The following is a 27580-nucleotide window of genomic DNA, read 5'->3' on the forward strand; positions in this document are numbered from 1 at the left end:
AACTTGCATAATGAACATTTTTTTAATCAGAGCGTTCAATTTGACAAATAACATAAAGACACATCAACGCCACAAGTAAAATGTATAGATTTATAAATATGCAGAGTATTTGTTGGCGTCCTTCAAGTTAGATTATTTTTTGCTAGTTCGTTTTCTTTGAACCAGAGACTCGCGGTGAAATAAATTTGTAAATACAACAGACCGTGTCTCAGCTTCATATTTGTTTTTTGGTATAAGGGGCCACTCACCGAATAATAAGAAAACCTGTACACAAAATAATGAAATAGAAATAAAGAAAAATATAAAATAACCATTTGTGAATCATAGGCAACGCAATAGTGCTGCCTAAGTAAAGAGCAAAGTGGGCATTATGCATTTTTTTTTCTAAAAACCAAAGCACTTCGTATAGAATGAGTTGTTGTAGAAACTTTGAAAGGAGCTCATTCGATTGGAAATTTAAAGGTTTGGTGCCCTTTAGAGAGTCAAAAGCGATTGAAGGGCAAGCAGCCCAAAAAACATAATTCCCCAAAAAATTTCCCCAAAAAACATAAAATCAAAATTTTTAAATAGCCATTTGAAATATTCAACAGGGTTGAAAGGTCCAGTAATTATTTCTTTGAAAATATCAGCTCCCCCCATAGCCCCCAGGACAAGAGCTATAAGTTATGCTAGTTCTCCATTATTAATACATAAAGTTCTTAAGGAAGGGGTGGTCGTCTAAACCTTGAAAGGGAATCATTCAAGTGAAAATCGGAAGTTCTAGTTCCTTTTTTAAGAGTCGAAAGTGATTAGAGGGCAGTTAGCCCCCCCCCACCCTCCACACCTTCTTTTCCCAAACAAATTCAATCGAAATTTTGAGATAGTTATTTTGTTCAAAATAGCCTAAAGATCATCTAACAAGACCCTCAGGCTCTACACAACCACCCATAGTTCGGGGACGAGGGTTGTAAGTTATGCCACGGGGGTATATAAGATTTTCACGAAAGGGGTAGTCGTATAAACTTTGGTAGAGACTTATTTGATTGGAAATTGAAAGTTCTAGGCCTCTTAGTTAGTCAAAAGTGATCGGAGGGAAACTAAACCTCCCCAAACCCTCTTTTTCCCCAACGCAACCGATCAAAATTTTGAGAGAGCCATTTTGTTCAAAACAGTCAAAGATCATACCACAATGCTACCAAGGTCGACAAAATCCCTCAGAGCCTAAGGTCAGGGTTGTAGGTTATAACTGGGGCAAGCAAGGTTTTTATGGAATGGGTGGTCGAATAAATTTCAGAGGGGGCTGATTGATTGGAAATCAGAAGATCTAGTGTCCTTTTCAAGAGTTAAAAGTGATCAGAACTAGTCCCCCCCCCCCCCACTCCTCTTTTCCCCAAATGTATCTGACCAGAATTTCGGCATAATCATTTTGTTCAAAATAGTCCCAAGGTTAAATAACTATGCCTCCTAGGTTCAGAAAACCCCACACAGTCCCCAGACAAGGGCTGTAAGTTATGCAAGCTGACTATTTTTAACATATGAGGTTTTTATGGAAGGAGTCGAATAAACTACGGAGGAGGCTCATTCGATTTGAAATCGAAAGTTCCAATTCCCTTTTTAGGAGTCAAAGGTTGTCGAAGGGCAACTAAACTCTCCCTTCTCTTTTTCCCCAAATGCTTTTGATCCAAGTTTTATAGATAGCTATTTTGTTCAAAATAGTCCAAAGGTAAATAACTATGGATCCAGGTTTGATGTTTCCCACCAGTCATTGAGGCAAAGGCTGTAAATTATGCTAGTTGAACGTATTCAATTATGTATTGTTAACGTAAAAGGTTCTTATGGAAAGTGTGGTCGCATAAAATTTGGAAAAATTGTCAAATCCCCGCAACCCCCAGGGCAAGGGCTGTAGCTCATGCAACCTCTAAGTTATAGTTATTTTTCTTTCGGACTTCTTTGAGCAAAAGGGCTATTTCAAAATTTTAATCGGATGCTTTTAAGAAAAACTGGGTGCGATGGGAATGGAAGCCTGGTTACACTCCGATTATTTTTGATTCTTAAAAAGTGCATCAGACTGTCGATATCCAATCCGATAAGTCCCCTCCAAAGTTTATACGATCACACTTCCCATAAGAACCTTCAAAACTCACCATGAAAACCCTTGGAAATAATAGCCGTATTATCCATTTCTGACGTTACAAATGCCCCCCCCCCCAAGCTCTGGAAATATTTAATTAAGAATAAACAAAATTGAAAAATTTAAGCTATGCAAAAATTATAGGAAACACCCACGCCTTCCAAGAACCTACTGTATATAAAGATCCTGCATAGTAAGATTATGTGGGAATTTTAGCCTATAATTTAGCTTCCAATCTCAAAATTAACATTACTAGTAGTCACATTCGCAGTTTTTTTTTGGGGGGGGGGAGAAGGCCAATATTCAAAAATTAAATTTTATTTGAAAATTTGACTAAAAAAAGCCGAAGAATTTGGGAAAACCTAAAATTTCGGGGTGAAATTTTGACCCCCCTCCCTAAGCAAGTCCTTCCTTGCCAGCGTCTTAACTTATAAACACAATACATGGAAGGACGCAAGTTAGGTCAATTGGTAGAGAATACCAGTGTGTGTTTTTTTTTGTAGGAAATGTAATATGTCTCATTTCGTAATTATGCTGTTCTAAGGGATGTATAGTGTATGTATAGCATGGGTGGCAACAGGGAAGATCCGGGCAATTTTGGCCTCTTAGAAGTAAGAAGACATTAAAAAATTAGTCAAAAGAGTATAATCAGAAATAATCCCATTTAAATTGTTGTAGACACAAAACTTCTGGTATCAAATTTCTTCGTTATATTTGGCATCATCTCTAGGAACCACCTGTCTATGCGAGCATACAGGGCGTCTCGATACATAAGAAACCAAGCCTTTCAAGAGGTTTTTGAAAGCTTTTTCCAACGCAGTCACAAGAGGCCACAATTCTTCAATTATTTAGTCCACTATGAGATCATAAATCTGCCTATGAGACAGTTTACTTAGCTTTTTCTCAAAGAAATCTCCGCTTAGAGTTCTTTTTCTAGGAGGTTGTTCTGTAATAGCTTCCAAATCGCACCTGCTGCAATCCTCAAGTTGAACTGGAGATTGAAAACCCTTTCCTGGCGAGATACGAATCTCGTATCGCGTATCTGTTTCCTGACTGACCTGCTAAAGAAGTAAGTAAATAAAACCTCAACAGAGTAAGATACATGTGGAAGAAAACTTAGTAACAATTTCTTTTATTTTCTAGGATATCTAGACAGAAAAAAGCCCATATGAACAATTGTACTTTTTTATTCCTCATTTGTCCAATATTTCAATTTTTCATCACAAAAAGACAAAGAGGTCTAGCACTAGGGAATTAGATGTCCGATAATCTCTTCTTCAGGCTTAAAACAGTAAAAATTTTTAGCCCGATCTCCTTGCAGTTTGGGCATCCACGCTTTAGTCCGAGTCTGGGACATACTGCATCGAAATGACCCACAAACTATTCTTATCTGAATTGTAAGGATTTTTGCGTCTCAAATCTTGGTTTTGATGTTGAAGGAACACTAAAAAGTAGACGCTGACAAGTCTTTCTGTCAACAGACGCTATAAAGTTAACCATTTTTATTCTTATCACCTGTCCCATCTCCACATGAGTATCTGTTTTAACCCGATGTTATTATTTGCCTGATAAGATGTAAAAGCTTGAAGCATAGAATAAGATTTTAATAATCGGTCAAAAACGGCCTCTCCACATATGTTTCACCTAATTTTAGTGCCCAACCTTCAATTTTCTTAAGACAGAATATTATACTTTTTCTGTTTAATTTTTGGTATACTTACTGCTCAGTTCAGTTTGGTTACAACATCAAAATTCTTTCCTTACTTCAAAAGCCTGAATACTAACAATGACACCCGAATATAAATTTTGCCTTGGTTACTGAAACTTTTGCTGATTTTACACGTCTACTCTACAAATATAGATGTCCTCCAGTACTGTGTTCCTACGGGTGCTCTTAAAGGTCAACATCTTGGAAAGCTAACTACAGGAAATACAGTCCGAAAAACAGTGAATCTGCTCCCGAAATCTGTGTTTGATAGATAAAATTATTTGGGAATATTGGAAGAAGTTAATTTGTATTTAAATACAGGAAAAATAATTAAATACGTATTTGAATTACTTCATCTTATTAGCAATTAAATATGTTTAAATACTTCGAAAAGTTATTAAACACGTATTTAAAAACTTGCAATTAATTACTTCCACAACACTGGCCCTAGGTTAAAATCAAATACAGGCTAATGAACAATTATGTTGGATAAACTAAATAACTTTTGCTTTTCTAATCTAACAAAGTTCGTTGACAACTGTTTGATTTTTGCAAGATTAGTAATGCAAAAGATACATTCATTTTTTTCAGAGGTAATAGCTCCTTAACTTCTATTTGATTTTAACCTCAGGAACGCGTGAAATTTTTAAATAAAAAGCATAATTTTGTTAGAGTTTCTTGTCACAACATAATTTGGACATAACTCAGACGTAAAATAGTAAATGAGACATTTTGCCTTATACTTTAATGTTTGTGCTTTGGTATTTACTATATTATATTTTGTTTAAATGTGATTTTCGCCTTCGTTTTTTCTTTTTGTTTTCTGTATAGCGTTTGTCTGATTTTTTTTTATGTTCGTTAAGGCAGGTTCTATTTGCTGATTAAAAATTTAGGTACTTGTGTGTTATAGCGACCACACCCTATCCTAATGAAATATGCCAAAGTATGATGAAAATATAATACTTTTGTAAAATTACGGGAAAAAAATCAAAGAATTATGGAAAGTAGGCCTCCCAGAATACATAATATTATATATCTAACCAGCCAGCTCTACATATTAAATATTTAATTAAAATATGCCACCACAGTAGTTTATCTCACTGAGTCTAAGCTAATTATCTCTGAATGCAGGCAGAGAAACCGGTTTTGCTCAAATGAAGAACAAGTATCGTCGCTATATCATGTAAGTACCAAAATTTAAGCTAAAGGATGTGAACCCAAAATATTCAGACTTTTATTATTATTTGTATACTAATAATTTTTTTATTTTGTTTGCACTGCCTTACTAAAAAATACCCGTTTTACATATATTTCTGTTTCACTTGTAAATGGAAAGGCAGTGTTTTGCTCATTAAATTAAATAGTGTTTATTACACTAGAAGAAAGTAATTAATGAATGGTCAGTAAGGCATTCCTAAACTGGATTGAGGGCATTGATGGTTGTAACACTGAAAACAAGAGCCATCTATTAAAACAGCCTAACTAAGCAATCGTTCAAAGTGTATCTATATATTAAGTGCTCTTAGAAGTATTCCGAAATGGAAGGTAAGACAAAAAAAAGAATTTTTTTAATTTTACCAAAATATTCATTTTCTATAGAGTTTCCGCACAGTAGGTATGAATAATTATTTTAAACTTTTATATAAAACTGCTGCCTAACAATAACATATTAAATATTTAATTTTTTAATATAGAGTTCACTGCGGTAGCTGACTTGACTATAGTGAATCTTGGTTCTGATAAGGTCAAAACATCGAAAATTTGCTTCTTTGTCAGTAAGGTAAGTGTCAGATTGCCTGGAAAAAATTTCCGAAGAACTTAAATGGAGTCTTTTTTATATGCCCAAGTAGTACTTTTAAATGCAGTCTTTTCAAATAATTCGGAAATCCCTAAGTGAAATTGCCAACATTCTAAGTGACTCCGCACTAACTCTACTCAGTAACAGGAATTACGAATAAGTCAACTAGACTTCGGATGTAAAACAATCACACTCCACAGTGGCTTTGACTACAGAGGGTAAAACAGTTGAAGTTTACCGCAGTTCAACAATAGTGAACTCAAGTCCGAATGCACTCAATGAAAATGTATTTTGTGCTCCAAAACGTCACTTACATTAATGGTCAGTAACTTCTTGTACGCATAATAACAGCAGATAACAGCCAATCTCGCTTCTAAAACGATAATGTAAAAGGGTCCGACATTGTAGTCCGTTTCTACTTAAAGTAGCACAAATTGCTAATTATTTGTGTTATATCCATTGTAATAGAACGGAATATAATAACAGATTGTAAGTTATCATTTATTTACTAGAACACACTCATTATCATGTATCAATTACTTTGAATTAAACTCAGGAGCTTAAAAAAATGAATTCTAACCCTAAACTTACACGCATATGATTTTTGCATCTAGCATTAATATTCGGCCAAACATCCAATAATTACAGCTGTTACGATTTTCGGACAAAATATTACCGATTTTCGAATTATTGTCGGAAGTTTATGAATCTCAACTTCTCCGATAAATTGGAGTTATGAATTGCATCTGAATTACTAATAAGTTAAAGGAACTGAATTGGAAAAGGTTTTTGACCGTCCAGATTTCATATAAGATAGAGGTACCAACTTTCACAAAAAAAGGAATTTTGCCCGTCATTTTGGTCAAGTTTACTTTTCTTTGACTACTGGTTTTAAAAACAAAATTCCAATCGTTTGGATTGGATTTTAAACTTTTTTTTCAAATTAAAACAAAGCATTTTGTGTAAATTCTTTGAAACGTAACAAATCAGGATCTTGGAAAGATTTGAGCATAAAACAATTTTTTTAGGCCTTATTTCTACTGAAGGCTAATGAGTGGAAGTTTCACATTTGTAACACACAGTTCATTGAAGTTCATCAATGGCAATTGCCCCATGTAGGAAAAGGGGTAGGAATCTCGTAAGGCTTTTCCAGGCCATTATACAGGCTCAGGATCCATTCCTAAAAGTTTTTTTTTCACTATAAGCGCTTCCTTCTGAAAAATTTATAAGGGACATTTCGCTGTTTTGAAATTTTTTGGAATCATTTTGCTGTTTTGAAATTGGATGCGAACAAAACTAATGTGTGAGCCCTATATCAATTATCGCGTTAACATGGGATTTTTGAGTCTGATCGCGATGTTTCCTAAAAAAAATCGCATATGTGTCGAAGGTGATAAGAAAAACAAAATTAATTAAATGAAAAAGAGAAAACCTGATATTCAAACAAGCCATAAGTGCTTAAAATAGCAGTTTGAAGGCGCTCCTCTGAACAGAGAAATTAAGTACTGTACAGAGAAATGGAGTGCCAGAAAGCGAAACAGCAAGTTATCTAGATGTGAAAATATAACGTTCCAAATATAGTTGTATATTTTAAGATGCTAATAGTGATAATTTCATTCATGACTGTTGATAAATAGATGACAGGAAGTAACTATCTTGCTTGCTTCTTTAATACTTTTGCCTGATTTATGCTTGCTATACAGCAACACTTTTTGAATTTTTATCACGCGCGAAGGGGAATGGAGATTGATAAAACTCTAGCTTTGTCTGAAACCTGTGGGACTGCAACGAACAATTTAGGGGCCAATTGGGGCCCAAAACAGCAACGAATAAATGAAGCTAGATATTGTGCTAAGTATTCCAATGGAGAGCCAAATTAATCTGTTAAAATCTAGACAATCTGATCCCACTGACCGTATCCTTAAAGGAAACGTGATGACCCAATTAGAAAATCCCTCCAGAATTGGTGGTATGAATAGTGAAATCGTTTTTTCTTTTAAATTAGGCTCATCAGATTCCCGTCATTTTACGCTTCGTGGCCATGATGGACGCACAGATTCAGTTATTTTCTACAATAAAGGTCACAGGACATTGCTTCAGCATCTCTTTGTGTACTTTGGAGGTGATGTGCAGGTAGTTTTTTGAAATCCTGAATAACCGTTGTGTGCCATAACTATGTGCTAAGATATAAAAGATTAGTGAACTTAGTTATGCAAAATGTACTCTTCACATAATCATGAGTTGATATTTTGCTTCCTTTAAATCATTAAGAATTGCTCTGTGGTGTCGTGTAGAGGTGGATATGAAAACACCTCAGGAACTCCGCAAGTTAGTGGTTTTCTGGTGTTATTCAAATTGACTGTGCCGTGAATGCCGAAACTTAAAATACAACAGAACTCTGTTTTCCCTAATTTACTCTTTACGTATATATCAATGGGAATTATACTTTCTACAAATCAGTGACAATTACGCTGCAGTGTGGTGTGGACGCAGACATAAAAGCAAAATAGAGCGAAACGAAGCATTTTATTCGCTAACTTTTTATTTGTGTCTTTGCTCTCTCAGTCTCACGAAAAAAGGTCAAAACTCACTGTGAATGATCATTCACAATAATGTTTCAAAAACGATATCATCGCAGCACAACTAACAATCATTCGCAGCGCAAAACCGCCTGACCTCAAGCAAGCCACCAAAAATATTCATTTAATTTCAATGGAAGCAATAGTTTCAATATAACAATGAACCACAGCCCAGAGTAACTGGAATTAATGAAACCGCCCTTTCACAGAAATTTCCTAATGAATAGAATACCTATTTAAAGCTGATCAGGAAAGGGAACGCTTAATAGTTAAAATTAATTACAAAGACCAAATTTTTGGGAGTTTCAGAACTTAAAATCCCTTAAAATTGTGATTGATCGAATACAAACTATGCCATTAGAATTGTCATGGCTGAAAATTCTTCACAGGAGGTTTTCACCCCTCCCCCTCTTCTCTATCTTGGAAAGCGGACAAAATCATATTTTAAGCTTGGGTGGCCCTGATGTGTCTTTTTATTCGTTTTTGTTGTTGTTCTTTTCTCCAGTACTAACAGGCCACTGGAGCATCCTAAAAAATGGTTAAATGCTAGAATTAAAGCTAATGCTTACATTTACGTGACTTTATATATTTGTCTTGAAAGCATTCGATTAAGTGCCACATGACACCCAAAAACTACCCTTTCTGGTGCCATTTCCTTATACACCGTGTCTATATACGTTACAAACGTCACCTACTTTTAATATCTATTCTATAAAATAAGTGGCTGTACTATGGTCTTAGTTATAATTTTTGTTCAAAATAAAGGGAAAGTTTTGTTTAGAAAACAACTAATTTAGCAGAGCCTTTACGTCTTAAATATAAATAGACGTATGCATGTTGCTTTTTTAGAATAACCAGACATTATCTTTATTTCCTGCTATTTGCCAGGTAAGCTCAACTGCTGGACTTGCTGGTTTTGGTTGGCTCTTCACTACTTTTCCAGCTAAAAAAAAGCAATAGTTTTGATTTTGTGAAATTTTCTGTCACGAGAATGAATAATTCGACCGAAATTTTGACTACAAACATCTGTAATTTATAATACGTTTCAGAGAATTTATATTTTATTTTACCTCAAGAATTGCCATTCATCGAGGAAAAGGGATTTAGGAAGGCAGGTTTGAACCACAACCATCAGAGTTGTTGGCTAAGGCTTTGTCCACTGCGCTGTCTTGAGCTATATAGCTTGCCAAAAATATTAATGCTACACAAACGTAAAAAATATTGAAACCCTGTTGCTTACCTTTGCCGTTTTTTGTTTCTAAAAAGCCACGTCAAACAAAAGTGTTATACTCCAGCTCGTCCAGCATTATTCAAATAGATAAGTTGTCACCAAAGCTATTGACAAACATCCCATTGGCTTGATTCTGAAATTTCAGTAGCACATTAAGCAATATGGACCAAGCCAAAGAAAGCCAGGCAGGTCCGTCCGGCATATCCAGTAAAAAGTTAAACGTCATACCGAGGAAAAAGGTATCTTAGGTTTCTTAGCCATTAGATAGCCAAAAGCTATATACTTCTATTAATCCTGGGGAAGGGGTGGGTCGTCAAATCTAGAACCTCAGAGTACTTTTTTATACAAGGCAGAAAAGGAATAAATCTGCTTATCTTTTCCCGGTAAGAGACTGGGTTGAACAGAGCTTTCCGTTATTGGATTCGGAACTAGGATACAGTTTTCAATTTAGCTTTATATTTAAGTTAGTCAAGAGCTGATAGGTTTGGATCTGAATAAAATTTTCTATATTGAGGTTCAACACTTAAGTGGCTGTGAGACTCAAGAGTTAGAAAGAGCTGATGGAACATTGAACTTAAGCACGGAAATAAAGCTTAGAACCTAGAGATTCGAGTATAGAGATCACACATGGACGCAAAGCTTAAAACATAGAGCTCAGAACACAAAATATATATGGAACACAGGACTGGAACACAGAGCTCATAACATAAAGCTTGAATGTAGAGCTGCAACATAAAGCTTAAACATGACATAAAACGATTGAATCGAAATTTCCAGTGCTTTTGCAAAATTTTGGAGCTATTAAGTCCAGTAATCTCAAAGAATATGGGCCAAACTTCTACAATAAGTGAGAATTACATTTTTGATTTATCTAAATTGTGATCAAGAGTGTACCCAGGATTTTTGTTCAGGGGGGGGGGGGTTGGAGAAGTTATTACAATAAAATTAAAAACAGAACAATGTTTTATTTATTTTTGCTACGTTTTTATGATTCGGACGACATTTTTTTTTGCAGGGGAAGGGGGTGAGGTTCGAACCCAGAGCCCCCCTGGTTACGGCCTAGATTGTAATCCCCCTCCCTTATTGGCTTTGATGTAAATTTAAGCTGTTTTTTTATGCTCCTTAGGATGAGCCAGAAGCCATGGAAAAGCATCGTGACAATAAACGATTTTCTGAGTGGAATCTGCAAAGAACAGCAAAACTTCTGTCAGAAAATAACCATGTCCCAGTATTGGTCATAAAGCCCAGCAGGTATGTTTCTTTTTCCTTTCTTTCTGTCTTTTTATTTACTTTGAAGACAATTACTAAACCGAACTCTAATGTCAAAATCGAGACGTAGCAATACTAGACAAAACTAAAATCCAACGGTCCAGAAGATACAAAATACCTTCTATATACCTTCTATCTCGACAATTACCTCCGTTTGTATACACTTCACCCCCACTTGGAATGATTTCCTGAGGGAGAATTTCATTGAAAAAAGTCCCCCCCCCTAGATTTGAAAATACACTTTGCTCCTTCCCCCTAAATGACGTAGGTAATTTTGATTTCTTGCTCTGCTGATAACGGTCACTGTACATGTGATAAAAATATCCAGTATATTTTGTGAATGTTATTATTACTGTCTAAGAAAAGGCTTTATCCCTATTCGAACTTTCATTTTCCGCCTAATTTTCTTGAATTGACCCCATGGTTGGCAAACTCCCTAAAAACCCTGAATATAATTTCAAAAAAGAACAGAAGTTAAATTCAAAAAATAGATTTTTCCAATTAAAACTGAAGAGCGAAAACTGAAAATGAGCAGATATTGTCTGGTATAGGAGAGGGATACTGCCACCCTCAAACCTCTGCTCTTTACCGTAAGGTATGACTTTTTTAACTGATTTATGAATAAATACTCTAAGACGGGAGCAATTCAATAATTTGATTTTTTTTTACCACAATCTTCCTATTTAATTTAGACAGGACAATTTTCAGATCGAAGGTTTTGAAAGCTAATCGGTAAATTATACACTTCTAATTATAAATCAAACAACAGGTAAAACAACAGGGTATTTCCAAGATGATAAAATTTATTTAAACCTTAAATGAATATTTCGGCGCTATATCCAACAGCCGTCTTCAGCAAAACACTTATATAAATAAAATAATTTTTATAATAAAATGTGATCTTTAAAACTAAAATGAAAAAATTAAAACAGACCCAGAATAATTACTTCAACGAAGTTCAACGAGGACTGATAGATAAAACGAGGCATTTTATTCAGGTAAATAAAAATTAAGAACATGTTTTCATGTGATTTTTGCCTTTTTTAGCAGCTAACCTAAAAGGACTTTTTGGGACAGGTCCACAAACTGGTTCTGTAATATAACTGGTAAAACCGTTTTTAATTGAATTTGTGTATAAGTCGTATTTACTTTAGACAGGAAAATTTTCAGATCGAATGTATCGAAACACAATCGATAAATTACACACTTCTAATTATAAATAAAACAACAGGTAAAACAATATAAATACCCTCCCAAATTCCTATTAGAAAATAGTAAAATGAATAATAATGTTATATTCATATTATTATATGAAAATAATCTATTCTTTTTAAACGAGCGTTAATTGTTTATTAATGTATATATTAATTTTTTCAGAAAATTGAGACTCCATACTTTTTTATTGGAAACTCTCATCCTGGCATTATCTTGTTTGAAAAAAAAACGTTCTTGATAGGTCAAGAGATTGAGAAAATTCGCTTGGAAACTTAATTTTGGAATAAAAACCGTATGAGTGACATCATATTTATAAGCACATTTTCAGGGCAAAAACTATATCATTTGCGCCACCAGGAGTGATCATATCATTTTTAGTATCTATAACGCATGTAAAATTACACAAGATGACAAACTGCTTTGCAGAAAATTACAATTGAATAAAGAATATGTTATTTTAGCGTCTGTAAAGGATAAAAGGAGGAATTAATATTCAGTATCGATGACAAGCGTAAAATTACACAAAATAAAAAATGACTGAAAATCAAAAGGAAAAGACATGAAACAGGAAACAGCAACAAATCATATTGAAGATATCATTGCATATGCCAGAGCGCCATCTATTAATTTTTGATGTGAAGAATGTATATTTCGCAGCAAAAACTCATACAGCTAATTTTAACTTAATGCTTTGGATAAAGAACCCAAATAGGTGCCTCTCTAATTAAGCTGCATGATTATGCTTTTAAGGCAAATCAAAATTTTTAAGGTTATTTTCCTATCCCAATAGGGCACGCACTGAAATGATAAGTTTATCCATTCTATTATTCTTAAATTATCGGCTAATTTATTTTAAAGAAAGCAATTAGTATTTTGGTTCATTTTTCCGAGTTTCTTGGCAATATTGCAAAAAGTGAGATTAAATTCTTGCAATAAATTTACTTATGGAGGATATAAAAGTAAAAAAAAAACAAAACAACATTTGCCTTATAAAAAAAATCATATATGCATTTCAACAGTTACAGTTAAGTAGCTGAACAAGGGAGGAGAGAGGGGTGGTCTGAGAGGTCAAACCATTTTGGAGTAATCAAGATACGAACATTTCTACCTTGATTTTATGATACTCCAGATTGTTACTTAGCAATATTAAGGGTGTTTTAAAACCATCAAAGAAAGTAAGGACGGGTTTCCGGGTCCCAAAGTAACATGCATCCTCTCCACTCAATTCTTAAGAATATTACGATTTGTCCTATCGCTTCTTGTATTCTTAAAATAATTTGAATGTATTTGCCATGTTTTCTGAAGTTCTGCCCCCTGAGCAAATAATCTGCGTGTATTTCTACTTCGACATCCCTCTTTGCTACGTTCCATAAAGTTAAATAAGAAAATAAATTCGTCTTACAGGATGGAGTTGGGAACCTTCGCATCGTTTTCAAACTACGTCCGCTGCGACGCCATGGGCAACCCAATACACGAACCTCTGCACTATGCACTTTTACACCTTCAAAAAATAATTGATGCCTTACTGAAAACTTTAGATCTTTCTGAAGTAAATCTAACCTTAGTTGGGTTTTCAAAAGGATGTGTAGTTCTTAACCAACTTGTGCATGAATTTCATTTTTATTCAACATTTTCTGGAACAGAAACAGATAAGTAAGTAAATTTAAATTTTTTTAAAAAGGGACTGAAAAATTTATCTTTATATACTTACCTGACAACAAAAATTGAATTTTTTTTTCAAATCGACAATTGTGTACGGGAAAACATTTTTTTCTAGTTGGAGGTAAAGTAAGCACACAACAGGCTTCCTCGTGAAAACGTTTGAAATGTAACTTTTGTTGTTGTTATATAGTAGAGATATGAAAAAGTTTGGGTCCTATATCTGCCGTAGCGGCAAATCCAAGTGGTAAAAATTGTTATGCCGCAAACTAGATTTGGTTATAGAAAAATTAGGGCTCCATTTTACCTGTCTTAGATATTCTATCTAATCACGCCCTTCATTTTCCCTAACGCGTCAATTAAAATTTTGAGATAGCTATATTGTTCAGCGTAGTTGAAAGTTCCAGAAATTATTTTTTTGAGGATGACCACTCCCCACAACCCCTAGGCCATGGGGTGTAAGTTATTCCATAGTGGCATATAAGGTTTTTATAGAAAAGGTGGTCGTATAAACTTCGGAGGCGGCTTTTTGGATTGGTAATCGGAAGTTATAGTTCCCATGGTAAGAGTAACAGTGGTTGGAAGGAAGCTACCCCCCCCCCTCAAACACACACACGTCGTATTGTCCCGAAATGCATCCAATTGAAATTTAGAGATAGCAATTCTATTTAAAATAGTCCAAATATCATATAACCAGGCTTTTGAGGTTGAAAGAAACCCCCAGAGCCTGGGGACAAGGGCTGTAAGTTATATCCCGGGGGCATTTAAGGCTTTTATGGAATTAATGGTTGTACAAACTTTAGACGAGTCTCATTTAGTGGAAAAATTGGAAATTCTAGTTCTTTTTCAAGACTCAAAAGTGATAGAGGGCAACTAGTCCCTCCTGACTACCCCACTTTTCACCAAACGCATCTGGTTTAAATTGTGATATAGCCATTTTGTTCAAAATATTCCAAAATACATAAAACAATACCTCTAGGGTTGGCACAGCCCCCTAGAGCCCTGGGCAAGGGTTTTAAGTTATGCCCTGGGGACATATAAGGTTATTTTAGAAAAGGTGGTCGTATATACTTCAGAGGGGTCCCATTGGAAAGGTAATTAGAAGTTTGAATTCCCATTTTTAAGAGTCAAAGTGATCAGAGGGCAGCTGCCCCCTCCCCGCATCTCGTATTTCCCCGAAATGCAGACAATAGACATTTTGAGATATCCATTTTATTCAATTTAGTCAAAAGATCATATAACAAGGCTTTTGGGGTTGTTACAAACCACCAGAGCCCAGAGGTAAGGATCGTAAGTTATGCTCCGGGTGCATTTAAGGTTTTTATTGAAGGTATGGTTATGTAAACTTAAGAGGTGGCTCATTTTTTTGAAAACTGGAAGTTCGAGTTCTGCTTTAGAGTCAAAAGTGATGTAGGTCAACTAGCCCTCCCTAACTACCCTCTTTTCACGTAAAGTATCTGATTGAAATTGTAAAATATCCATGTTAAAACAAAATAGTCCAAAAACAGATAACAATGCCTCCAGGGTTGAAACAACCCCCCAGAACCCTGGGATAAGGGTTGTAAGTTATGCCCTGGAGGCATAGGGTTTTCATGGAATGGGTTGTCGTATAAACTTCAGATGAGGCTCATATGATTTGAAACTGAAAGTTATAGTTCCCTTTTTAAGAATCAAGTGTTTTGAGCAACCAGCCCCCCCACACCTATCATTTTCAAAAATAAACATCCAAACAAAGCTTTGAGACATCTATTTTTTCAGCAATGTTGGCGGTTCCGTAATTATGCGTTTAGGGATATCAACTTCGAGACCTGAGGGCAAGGGTTGTAAGTAAGGAAATTTGTTCATTGTTTAAATATAGTATATGTTACTGAGAAAAGATATGCATATTTGACTACTACTTCGCAAAATACGAAGGGCATTAAGGTGAGTCTTTCAAGGAATGTTGAGGGGAGTGTTGAACTAAATCAAAACATGTTATGTGTATATGGTTTGTCAAAAGGGCGTAAATCAGGAACAATTGAGTATATTATTTTAGAACTTTCAGGAAATGATAAGGGAGATGAATAATCAACCAAAAAGGCAATATTTGCACGCTACAACTACTACTACAACTACCGCTGCTTCTACTGCTACCACAACTACTACTATTACCACTATCAAGAGGAAACTTCAGAGGATTATCATATCAAGAGGAAACTTCAGGGGTATCATTAGTGGTATATTTAGTTGACCAAAAGGCAAAATGTATCTGCTACTTCTGCTATTAATATTACTACCGTTACTGCTGCTACTAATAATACACTATCACTGCTACTATTGTTCCTACTATTACCACTACTACTATGATACTAGTAAAATTAAGGCTAATCAAATGAAGCTGAAAATTTGACAGAATATTGAGGGTGCATTTGAACTAAATCAAAACACATTATGTGCATGCAGATTGTCAAAAGGGCGTATCCCGAGAATGGATTAAGTTGGAACATTCAGAAAATACTTAAAGGGGAAGACCAACCAACAAAAAGTTCTCTTTTGGTAGTTGACCAGTCAACAACAAATTGAATTTAAGCCGGATTAACTCTGTACCTGTTTGGAATAAATAACGAGTGAAATACTTTTGAACTTGTAATTGAAGCTTGTTAGATAAATTTATAAACTTGTATATGATTATGGCTTAAGGATTATTTATGGATTGTGGCTGTGAGTTAGTATTCAGCACTACTATCATCTGAGCAGTGCATTGAAATATTCGGATTACTTGCAAATCACTGGATTACTTGCGCCACTCAAAGATAAGTTATTATTTATTCTCATTGCATTCATTTAGCCAGTGTGGATCATTTCATAATTGTGCTTCTTGAGAACTTCTCTGTGGATATACCTTTTTCGCTTAATTGTTTTTGGACTGTAGCCGAGTCGTGAGTGAAATTTGCTTATCATGGACAATTGGAATACCAGTACGCTTTATTATTGCACAGTATTGAATTTTGCTCAGCACAATCTCGATGAGGAATTGGACCATCAGTCGATTGTGAAATACGCTAGTGATTTTTTCCCGTATGAAGATGTTCTTGGTGCTAAGAAACTTTTATATAGCAATTGCTTCCCAGATGAGCCTATACCTCGTCGTTCGGGACCCAGTGCTAAGAATAGTTCATCGTCGGACATTATCGCTACTCTGCAGAAAATATTGATATTTCAGAGTTCGTGATCAAATCCCCCTCTGAAGTCCCTAGCATTCCGGCGTCAGCTTATTATATCCTTACCGCAAAAGTCAACCAGTGTCCTGATCAGTTAAAATCGCTTGCTCACCTCAATAGTCCAGCAACGTCTATAAATAGTTCTTTGGTCTCAGATAGTAAGGGTACCAATCGCAAACCCTCGTACGCCGTCGTTCTTAAATATCCGCCTCCAGAACTAAGAGACCCCGTTTCTCGCAAGGAAAAGCTTGATTCTTTCACCGGATGTGACGGAATTATGTCGATAAAATCCGATCCGGTAGGGAAAAGATGGGTTGTTGTTACACGGGATAAAGTTTTCGCCAATTCTCTTGCCGCATCTGCTGTTGCGAGCTATCCAAATATTCTTGCTAAAGTGATTGATCGCAAACCTCTTGGAGTAATTAGGGGACTTCCCGATAGTGTTTCTAGCAGTATACTCATCTCCGCTATTCCTGGTCTTGTTGAGGCCAGCCAGATCGGCTCTTCTCATACATTCCGTTTAGAGTTCCTTGATTCCGCTGCACTAAAATCTGCCATCGCTACAGGTATGCGCTTGGGTTACGAGTCTTTTAAAATATCGGAATACAAAGAACTGTCCAGACGGTGTCTTAGATGCCAAAGTATCCATCATTCGTTAGCTCACTGCCCATGTGCCCCGAATGAGATGAAGTGCTCTAAATGTTCTGGATGCCATTCCAATACTAAAGACAATCCTTGCTTAGAGGCTCCGAAATGTGCCAACTGCGGCGAAGCTCATGTTTCCTATAGTATGAACTGCCCAGTGATCAAACGCGCTCTGAACTCTGCTCCAAAATGAACCAAGCCACCATTTTAGGTTTTGCTTCTCTCAATATTAACGGCACAAAAGACAAAGACTTGTTAATTAATGATTTATTAGTCCATGACATAGTGTTCTTGCAAGAACATCTTTTGACCAAATCAAACGTTTCTAGCCTGAAGCGATCTTCTGTCCACCATTTTTTTCGCAAGAGGACAAGAAAACTAGAGGCCGCCCTTTCGGTGGCCTAGCAATTTTCTTCCGTTCTTAGCGATTCAATGTGACAGTACCGCCTTTATAAACGTTTACTTACCTTGCGATCGACGTTCTATAGCATCGTTCACATCTTTCGCTAAATGTTGCTCCAGTTTAAAGTCTCTACTCGAAAGTCTACGTTTGAAAGACCTAAATAGGGTTTTAGCTGGTGACCTTAATCGTGACATTCTTGGTACCTCCGATAGGTCAATCCTCTTGCTAGAATCACTTCCTAGCATATATCACGTCACAGTTAAGAGCCTTCCATTCACGTATATTCATAACAGAGGCTGTTCAAAATCGAACCTGGTTCACGTGATCTCCAGTTCCAGCTTAATGTCATCGATTGTCAGGGTGGACGAAGAGAAGATTGATGACGATCACCTTATTCATAGCTGTAATTTGTCCTGTGAGCTATCTGGCAAAACACTTTCGACTCAGCCGAAGTGGAATACGAAGTTGAACTGGGATCGTGCTAATGTCCCACTATACCTTGCTACGCTAACTGCTTTACTGTCGACCATAAAAGTGCCATACCACCTGCTGCAAACGTCAGTTTCCTCGCCTTCAAGTAGAGTTGACCTAAATTGCTATTATTATCAAATTGTCCATTGCCTTAAATCAGCTTCCAAAGCTGCAGTGCCTATGGATAAAGTTCGGATTGGTACAAGAAAGCCTAATTGGAACGTTGATCCTGAAGTAAAACGTGCTAAGCAAAAAGGCAAATTTTGGCTACGTATGTGGATATCATGTGACCGACCATCGTCCGGGCTGTTTTCTCTGTGAAACAAAAGAGTAAACTTGAATATAAGGCCAGTTTGAAGAGAGAACGCTTGAATGCATGGCCAGGCCCCACCAATAAGGCCTCCTGGAATAAGGTTATTAATAGTGAGAAATATTCCCCATCTACCCTATCTTGTCTCCAGCTAGCTAATTTTGTTGATATAAGGCCTCCTGGAATAAGGTTATTATTAGTGAGAAATGTTCCCTATCTACCCTGTCTTGTCTCCAGCTAGCTAATTTTGGTGATCATTATAAGCGTGTGTTCAGTGTATTTAATAGTTTTCTACAGTCTTTTTATTATAAGTTGCTTAAACCGCTTTTACCATACCGTCTCCTGCAGGCTCATGTCCAGCCTGTAGCAATATCTGAAATTCGCCGGGCTTTAAGAAAAATTAAGCGTTCAAATAGTCTTGATGGTGACGGCCTTTCTTACTGATTTTTTGCTTATGATTGTCCTGCTCCACTTAACCATCTACAAATATTTTTACAGTCTTGCTTAGCACAGTCGCTTGTTCCTGATAGTTTCCTTTGTGGCCGTGTAACGTCTATTCAAAAGCGAGGCAAGGACCCCACGTCATGTGAAACTTATCGTCCCTACAGTATCGTGTTTTTTAAGTAAGTTGCTTGAACATTTGTTACTACCAGAAATTGAGTTGAACTGAGATTTTACGCCTTTTCAATTTGGTTTTCGGAAAAGTTTCGGTTGCTACCATGCACATCATGTTTTAAGCCGACTCATGAAAGATGCCGTAAAAACTAAAATGTCTTTATATTGTCTTACTGTTGATATTTCCGGAATTTTGGACAATATTGTGCACTCTCATGCTCTATTTTCCCTTGCTTCTTCAGGTGTTAATCCTTCCGTACCAAGTTTATTGTCTTCTTGGTATTCAAAGTCTAAAATTCAAGTTACCTGGAATGACCAAATATCTGACCCGGTAAAAATTAATAAGGGAGTTCGGCAAGGTGCCGTATTGTCTCCTAGTATATTTAAATGCGTGCTTGCATCGTGCCTGCGTCCCTTAAAAGTTCTGTTTTTTACGGTAATATTGGTTTGTCTTCTATTGCATATGCAGATGACGTTCTTCTTGTTGCCAGGACTCGCCGTGGATTACTTTCTAATTTTACTATATTAAACAATGAACTATCTAAGATTGGACTGTCAGTTAGTGCGTCTAAATGCGAGTTTATTTGTTTTAATAGCCCTTATGCGGTTGCTCCATTCGTTGCTGGGACTGCAGTTCTACCATGTTCTTCTTTAGTTAGTTGGCTTGGTCTGTGTTTCGGCCCAACACTTTCCAATACCTGTTCATCCCTAGTGAATCAAACCGTGAAAAACCTACGCGTCGCTTACGGAAAAATATCCCCAAACAAAAGCCGTTATAACCGCAACGGTTTGTGCATGATTTATAACGCTTATTGCGCCCCTGTATTTTGTTCTTATCAGGCTGGCTCATCTGTTTCGTAAGGAAGATCGACATACTCTACGTACGGTTTATTTCAGATATTGCAAATTCCTCCTCCGGCTTCCTAGATGGCACCGAAACAAAAAAATAATTGCTCGATTTGGTTTAAAAGATGTGCCTTCTCAGATTCGGTCTTCCAGTGATGATTTATGTAAAAAGACTATCAACTTTATTCACGTTTATGACCCTCTGCAGCTTTTTTTCCGTATTGATACTGGTTAATTAGTCCATGTTATCTTTTGTTAGTTTGATTTTTTTTTTCTTCGCTGTTTATTGTTTTTGTTTATTTATAATACTCCGTACTTTGTGTTTTTTATACTTTTACGGGTAATAAAGTTCATTCATTCATTCAAAGGTAATATACGCATGTCACTACTAACACTGCTACTACTACTGCTTTTACCAATACCACTACTGCTACAACACTACTCCAACTACGACTTCAATTGCAAAAACTTGTAAGACTTAGAGCATTAAGATGAAAAGGGCGACAAAAGGGGCTCAAAAGCGCAAATCACCACAATTTTTGAAACGGCTTATCGTGCCAAGGTGAAACTTCCGGGGCATCATGAAAGGGTTCAACTGATGAAATGGCAAGATGTATATGCTACTACCGCTAAATACTGCTGCTACTACCACTACTAACACAACACTGCAACAACTTCTCCTACTACCACTGCAACTACTGTGATACTAGCACTATTAAGGCTAAGTCTATGAAGGTAAGATTTGAGAGAATATTGATAGAAAATTCGAACTAAAAAAAGACACTATGTGCATTTAGATCGCCAAAGAGCGTATCTTATTAACTAATTTGTGTATTAAGTTGGAACATCGACTGTTTTAGGGGATGTTGGAAAAAAACGATGTTTTCATACTGATACTAATGCTATTACAATAATTGCTTCTAAATAAGCTAGGGGTATTAAGGTGAACCGTTTAAGGAATTTTTAGGCAGATGTTGAACTAAATCAAAACGAACCATGATCATGTAGATTGTCAAAAGGGTGACAAAGCAATATCACAATAACAGATTACATTATTAAGTTAGACGGGTAAGTTGTGCCGAATGTTGACCTAACCAGAAAACACTATGTGTATAATTTTAAAAGTACTTCTACGCTTACTGCAACTTAGAACACTAAGGAAAATAAGTTGAAACTTTAAGGGAGTTTAGATTAAACGAAAATACTATATGCTTGCCGGGATTAAAAGGGCATATAAACAATCATAGACAGTTCTGCTCTATCATAACTAGTAATATCAATAATAGTAATAACTAGTATAATTCTTTCCGTGCGAGCGGGATTTAGTTTGCGTCATATTGGTCCAAAAGTTCGGAATTTAATCCCAATAGATGTGAGAAATTGTAATGATAGAAACAAATTTCTGAAGTTATTAAGAAATCATGTTGCTAGTCTCCCATAATATTTTCCGTTGTGAGTGTTGAAGTTTGATTTCCGTAAGAAGTGCACATTAGTTTAAGCCAAAGTTATTTCTTTTGTTTGTGTGTTTTTTTTTAGTGATATACCCCGCGCTTAAGTATGCCATTAGGCATTTGCGCTGTTTGTTTATATGGTTTAATTCTTGTTGTAGATAAACATGTATCTATCTATCTATCTATCTTCTTCTTTCCTCGGGAATTTAAGCAAGTTCTTTTCCATTTTCTTTTGTTTAAGGTTACCATACAGGTATTTTTAATATATCATGTCTGTAGAAAAATCTCAGTAATTTTGATTTATGCAGCAAAGCTGCATTAGTCAAAATTTGTCGAAGATCTGCCAAAACTAAAATAGAAAAAATATAAATAAATTAAGCTTTAAGTTCCAAAATTTGACAAGCAAAAAAGGAGATATATTTTAATGTACTTTGTAAAAGCAGTTGATTCAAATTATCTTACGAACCCGAAAATATACGGGAAAAGCGGTTAGACAATCTGATTGATTGTGTTGAGTTTATGCTTGTAGTCTATAAGGGTCATTTGAAAACTAATTTGTGAATTGCACTTTAGTCGGAATATGTGACAAGCCATAAATTCAAAAGAAAAAGAATAGAAAAATTTTGTCTTCCGGCTGTTGCTAGGAACCATTTGCAGAAGGACAGTCTTTTTTCAGCCTCTAGTATATGTTAAAAACATTTTTTGTTTCAGTCAGAAAAATCAAAACCTCGTCATATTTTGAGAACCAAAATGTATGCTGGAAACAAAATTCTCACTCTTTCTGAGGTTCTCTCTTCTCCCTTTAACGTGGCTTCCCTTCCTCTAAATCATTTCCCATAAATCCTTGCCATTCTATCAGAGGATAATTCGTATTTTACTCGGCCCCTGCTGGTATGTCATAATCCCAGAGGCAACCTATCATCCTACATCTATAAAATATGGGCAAACCCTACAATCCTAAGCTGTATCTGTTTTTTTTTTTTTTTTTTATAATGAAGTCTAATCATTTTTCTTACAGCTACTTATAAACTAAACTGTATGTGATTACTACTATTACTAAGAACCCACTACAGTACCAAGCCACCGAAGCCAACACAGCTACACACGCTCCTTCTCCACTCTAATCCATTCAAATATCCACTATTTCCCCACTTAAAATGCATTTCTATTAACCGATGTATGCTTATTTCTAACATTTACAATATTTTAAGGATAAAAACTTCAATAAAACGAATTATTTGGCTAGACGGAGGGCATTGCGGAGGAAAAGAAACTTGGATAACGAGTAGAGGCCCTTTGGAAACCCTCGCTAAAACAGGTAAATGGTTTATTTCTATTTTAATGCTAACTTGCTGTATAGTCTTAAGATACTTGACCTATCCTTGTAGATAAACTATGAGTTATCCCTTTTGGAAAAAGGGTATTTGTTTTATCGTGGCTGTCTTCTCTTGCTTCTGTTTTAAAAAAGAAGAAAAAAAGAAAAAAGAAACATCCTATCCGTTCGTGTGTTTACAGTCATTGTTTTTTTCTGAAACACGGTTGATACAAAGAGGGCACTGTTTTAGCCGAATTAAAGTTAGTCCTAATCATTATCTGAATCAGAGTGTTGAAAAATTAATTGATACAAAGTGCTTTAAAATCATGAAAAAGAATTATTTTCCGGCAGAATTTGAAATACAATATTTTTGCGAAGTAGATTCACCATGAAAAGATTGTGATTTTAGCAGAACTGTGTTTTACAGTATAAGGGCAGAGAGAATTAAAACCAATAAAATATTTAGTTTTAAGGCAAATTTCGAAATACAGGAGTTTTTCGTTTGTAAGAAATACTGTAAGGTTATTTACTTCATTTTAAGAGTTAAAATAACTCTTCAAGTGGTGTTTCTGAGGGTCATTCATCTATGTTTTTGCACAAATGTTCCAGCGTTTTTGTTGCAAAAAACCGTTTGCGTTGCAAGTCATGTATCGTGACGGTTCAACGGCTACGTTGAACAGCATATTCCTTAGAAAAAAACTTTGCTTTTTACCTAATGCTGTGTTTCTAGTTTTACTGGTAGCGAATTAAGGGTTGAATATAGTTCATTCGATATGAACAGCTCTGGGTTTTGCTATATTTCAACCCCACACCCTTGAATCTTTAAGCAAAATAAAAAAGATAAAAGAACGAAATAACAAATATACTTACGATCAAAGTATCAAGAATATATGGATAAAACATTTTTTGGTTTTTTGGGCCCGCTTTAGGTCTAAACATACTTGAAAATGATAATTTTCTAAAATTTTTCTTTTGAAGTTATTCAGATAGTACCACATTTTCTTCCATGTTGGGACCGAGAACCGTGAATCACGAGCGTATTTTATTGAACCGTTAATATAAAGTGCTTTTTGCGCCTAAAATAAATACATATCTGAAGGAAAACTATACCTTTTTAATCTGTTTGATGCCATGTATTTTTAGCTTAGTTTTCCATGTTTTTCACAAGCTTTTCCTTGATTTAATTTGATGCCTGTTACTACTAAAAACTGCATATGGTGGTCTCTTTCATTGAAAACGGGATTCCCGGTTTTTTGTTAATTTTTAAAATATGAATTGCTGTGTAAGTTTCCGCTAGACCAACTCCAACAATCAGACTGCATTTTATTGCTCTTGGTGGTGTCAGAATGACTGTGTACATCAGTAGAAAACATGCAGAAAATTGTGAACAAGCAACTGTCCAATCAAAACCTAAGCCACTTAGATGATAACTTATTTGATTAGTTTTATTTGCACCATCAGATACGTTTTGAAAAACCGGACATCCATAATTTTTTTTTCAAATATATTTTCAAATTTACGTTTGAAGCATATGGGAAACGTAGCACGAACTGCCCCAAAAAGGGCATAATTTTGCCCAAATTAGGTTGCCACATTTTCGTGCCTTTTTCCTAGCTTTGGTTTCAGTTATGAAAATGAGAAACATTCCTAATAGAGCAATGTTTACACTGGTGATTTTGATAATCACATTACAGGCTTTAAACAATTCACATGACTGCTTCAACACTTTCTTTGCTGATTGGGCATAATGAACCATGGTGGTATTGTTCGCTTCATCCATAGGATGTCCAAAATTAGTCTAAAAACTTAGATCAACATCTAAACTGTGTCAATGCTGTTTTCTGCAAGCAATGCTTGCATCACTGATTTCCAGATCAATGTGGCAAACACATAGACAACGCCTACTCAGTATTTGAAGAACAACTTTCTATGACGCTACACCTCCTTTTAGACTTGTCTCCTGAGGGAAGTTATCACTGAAAACCGTGTTTGGAACACATTTGAAAGAGGTTCACATACGCAATTCTAGGACCAAAGCCGAGGAAAATCATTGTGAAAAATTTGCAGGCACTTCGTTCTGAGTAGTCTAACTTTCTAAGACGCTGCACCACCATTTGGAATAATCTCCCGAAGGGAGTTATCCCTGAAAACCGTCTTTGGAACGCTTTAAAGGAGGCTCAACATACAAAGTTATAGAAACGAAGCCGATGTTAACCATTGCCTAGCGGCTTATCAAGCCTTAAATTATCATCAGCCTGGTGCCACGAAAATCGTAGTAAAAAAAGCGAGATAATAATTTAAAACACCTGTTAAGCTTTTCACAATAACACATGGTCAGCTGTGATTTCTGAATTTAAAACTCCAATCAAGTTAAAAAAAAATATTTTAGCATAATTTTAAATTACCCTGTCAGTGCTGAAAACTAAACAACTTCGCATAAGGTCTTTATTAACTTTATTTCTGGTTATATGGTTTAGTAGCGAAATTATGTCACCAGTGACGGCGAATGTAATTGATAATTAAATTTGAAATAGATTTTATTAATAAATCATCCCTATTTAGTCCAACATTTTCTATAAAATTTGCTATATATGAATAAACGATTTACTATAAAATACAAAATTTGTCCTACAGACCCACAGGTAAAAAATTCACTGGCGGCAACGACGAAAGGGCAAATTTTGTTCATACAGACCTATAAGCCCCCTCTCATGCATTGTAAGGTATACAGGTGCATTTCCAATTTTCAGGCCAAATTTACAGGTGCAGGCCTAATTTTTTTCTAGGCCTTAAGTCCCCACTAACCTTAAGAAAGAAAATCATATTGAGATAATCTCAACCAGAGTTGCCACCATGTGAGAAAAACAGAAGATTACAGTGATTTTTTTCGGCTGATTTCGTAATTAGGTTCAATAATCTATTGATTTATGTACTGATTTAGTAATTTTTAAGGCAATACAAAAACGACTAGAAATAGTGATTAAATCACTAGAGGTGGCAACCCTGCTCTCAACTAATCAATACCTTCTTTGTGCTGCACGGAAAATGTATTCTCTACAAGAAACGTATGATGGGCAACTGCAGTTTTTGAGTCGCAAAAATTTACGACAAGTGATAGAATGAAATATATTCAACTAGGATAAAACAAAAAGCTGGTATCTAGCGATGTAGTGATCCATGGTAAATGCTAAAGTACACCTACTCGAAACTCACGTGAGGATCACAAAAATCGCTCAGGGTAAGTGGAAGGTCATTCGCCAACTCTTGCAATTATGAAAAAATTATGTTTCTGAAGAGATTGTTGTCCATTTTATATGTTTAATGCCTATGAAGCAGGTAATATACTGTTTGTCAAAGATGACGATACATGATCAATCATTATCAAAAATTTATGATCAATTTGATAGAATTATGTTACTCTGGGCGCCACACTATCTTTTTTTTCTTCTCAGAATTTCTGCTGGAAAAGGCGGTTGACTCGACCACGTGAGCGGGATTAATTTTGACCGACATAATGTTTGGATAAACGGGGCTTAATTTTAACATTTTGAAACATAAATGTTGATGGGTTAACACGTTTCATGATTTTTTCTCATGATTAAAATCAGAAAAAATCTAAACGGAAGTAAACTGAACTAGAGATACAAGAGATTTGAAGCACATTTTGTATTGAGTAGAGATAATCATTAATAATTTCTAACAGTAAAAAAAAAAAAAAAAAAAAAAAAAAAAAAAAAAAAAAAAAAAAAAAAAAAAAAAAAAAAAAAAAAAAAAAAAAAAATGAAATCCTGACCCGTCTATGTAGCTCATTGTACAATTTGGTTACATTATAGGTTTATTGATCTATGTTTTCCTGACGCCTTATCAGATTCGAGATGATCGAAGACCATGGATTAAAAAAGAAGAGAAGCAATTTTCAGAAACACTTCGAAATCTTGGGGCATCGATCTCACGTCAATTTCTTTACCAAGAGGAAGATCCCAGTATTGAGAATCATTTCAAAATAATTTCAGTTTTTCATCTGTTTCTTAACGAGTAACTACAAGCTTCATTGTTTCTCCTACATGTAATTTTTTCTGACAGTTGTATCAATGATTTTTGCTTAATTTTGATAGAAAAAAATGTTCAAAACACGTTATTTATGGATCAAGCAATCATCGACACCACAAGCCCTTAGAAACCTCGAACCATTTCACGGGTTGTAGTCGAGCGGCCTGTTCGAAGGTGTATTATACTAAACAGAATAGGACCCGATTCAATGCTTTACAAAACAGACATAAAAATTGTCGTTTATCTAACCTAAAACCCTATAAAATTTTGCTATCTATAACCACTGTTTTCAGGAGGGAGGGGGGCTGAGCTATTTTCAAAATGCTTCATAAAGCACCAACCTACCTGTCTATAAAAACAATGGTTTTTCAGAGTTAGTACGTTCTTCATTTTAATACGCCCTAATTTCTTAGTTCACAGTGCCGAATACTTCTTCTAGAACAAAAAGCACTTGATGCACGCTACTGGCTAAAAGTTTCAGCGGAGAAAAGTTTTGAGGGGGCTGGGGTATCCCCCTTTTTTCAAGAAATACCTAGAAAACATGAATTTTCATACTTTGGAAAAGACAACTTCACCTCAAATTCAACCCTTGTCCCCTCTTCCGTTTACACAGAATGGACTCAATGCAAACAAAACGAGGGAAAAACCATATTGCAGAACAACTGTATTTTCACAACTGATGAAAACTAAATTTTACAATTATGT

At 35.5% G+C, this 27580-nt stretch overlaps 1 protein-coding gene across 2 annotated transcripts; it reads left to right on the forward strand.

Annotated features, from left to right (window-relative positions):
- The first annotated feature begins 5227 nt into the window (after positions 1-5227).
- LOC136036374 (mitochondrial protein C2orf69 homolog) lies at positions 5228-26967 on the forward strand. 2 transcript variants are annotated; one of them, XM_065718548.1, is made up of 6 exons: positions 5228-5363; positions 7622-7749; positions 10553-10677; positions 13315-13563; positions 22722-22828; positions 26659-26967. In XM_065718548.1, exons 1-6 carry the CDS (start codon positions 5357-5359, stop codon positions 26862-26864), a joined length of 822 nt encoding a protein of 273 aa, XP_065574620.1. In that variant the 5' UTR covers positions 5228-5356; the 3' UTR covers positions 26865-26967. The 2 variants fall into 2 exon arrangements, with proteins under 2 accessions (XP_065574620.1, XP_065574621.1); XM_065718549.1 differs by lacking the exon at positions 7622-7749 and having other exon boundaries at positions 5253-5363; positions 26659-26966.
- The last annotated feature ends 613 nt before the right edge of the window (positions 26968-27580 follow it).

Source organism: Artemia franciscana, chromosome 15 (assembly GCF_032884065.1).
Source record: "Artemia franciscana chromosome 15, ASM3288406v1, whole genome shotgun sequence".
NCBI lineage: Eukaryota > Metazoa > Arthropoda > Branchiopoda > Anostraca > Artemiidae > Artemia > Artemia franciscana.

What these genes read in the sequence shown, in the direction of transcription:
- LOC136036374 (XM_065718548.1), top strand. An exon ending in TCTGGAACAGAAACAGATAA is followed by an intron (nt 13,564 to 22,721) that starts GTAAGTAAATTT and finishes CAATATTTTAAG; the next exon opens with GATAAAAACTTCAATAAAAC. An exon ending in GGAAACCCTCGCTAAAACAG is followed by an intron (nt 22,829 to 26,658) that starts GTAAATGGTTTA and finishes GTTACATTATAG; the next exon opens with GTTTATTGATCTATGTTTTC.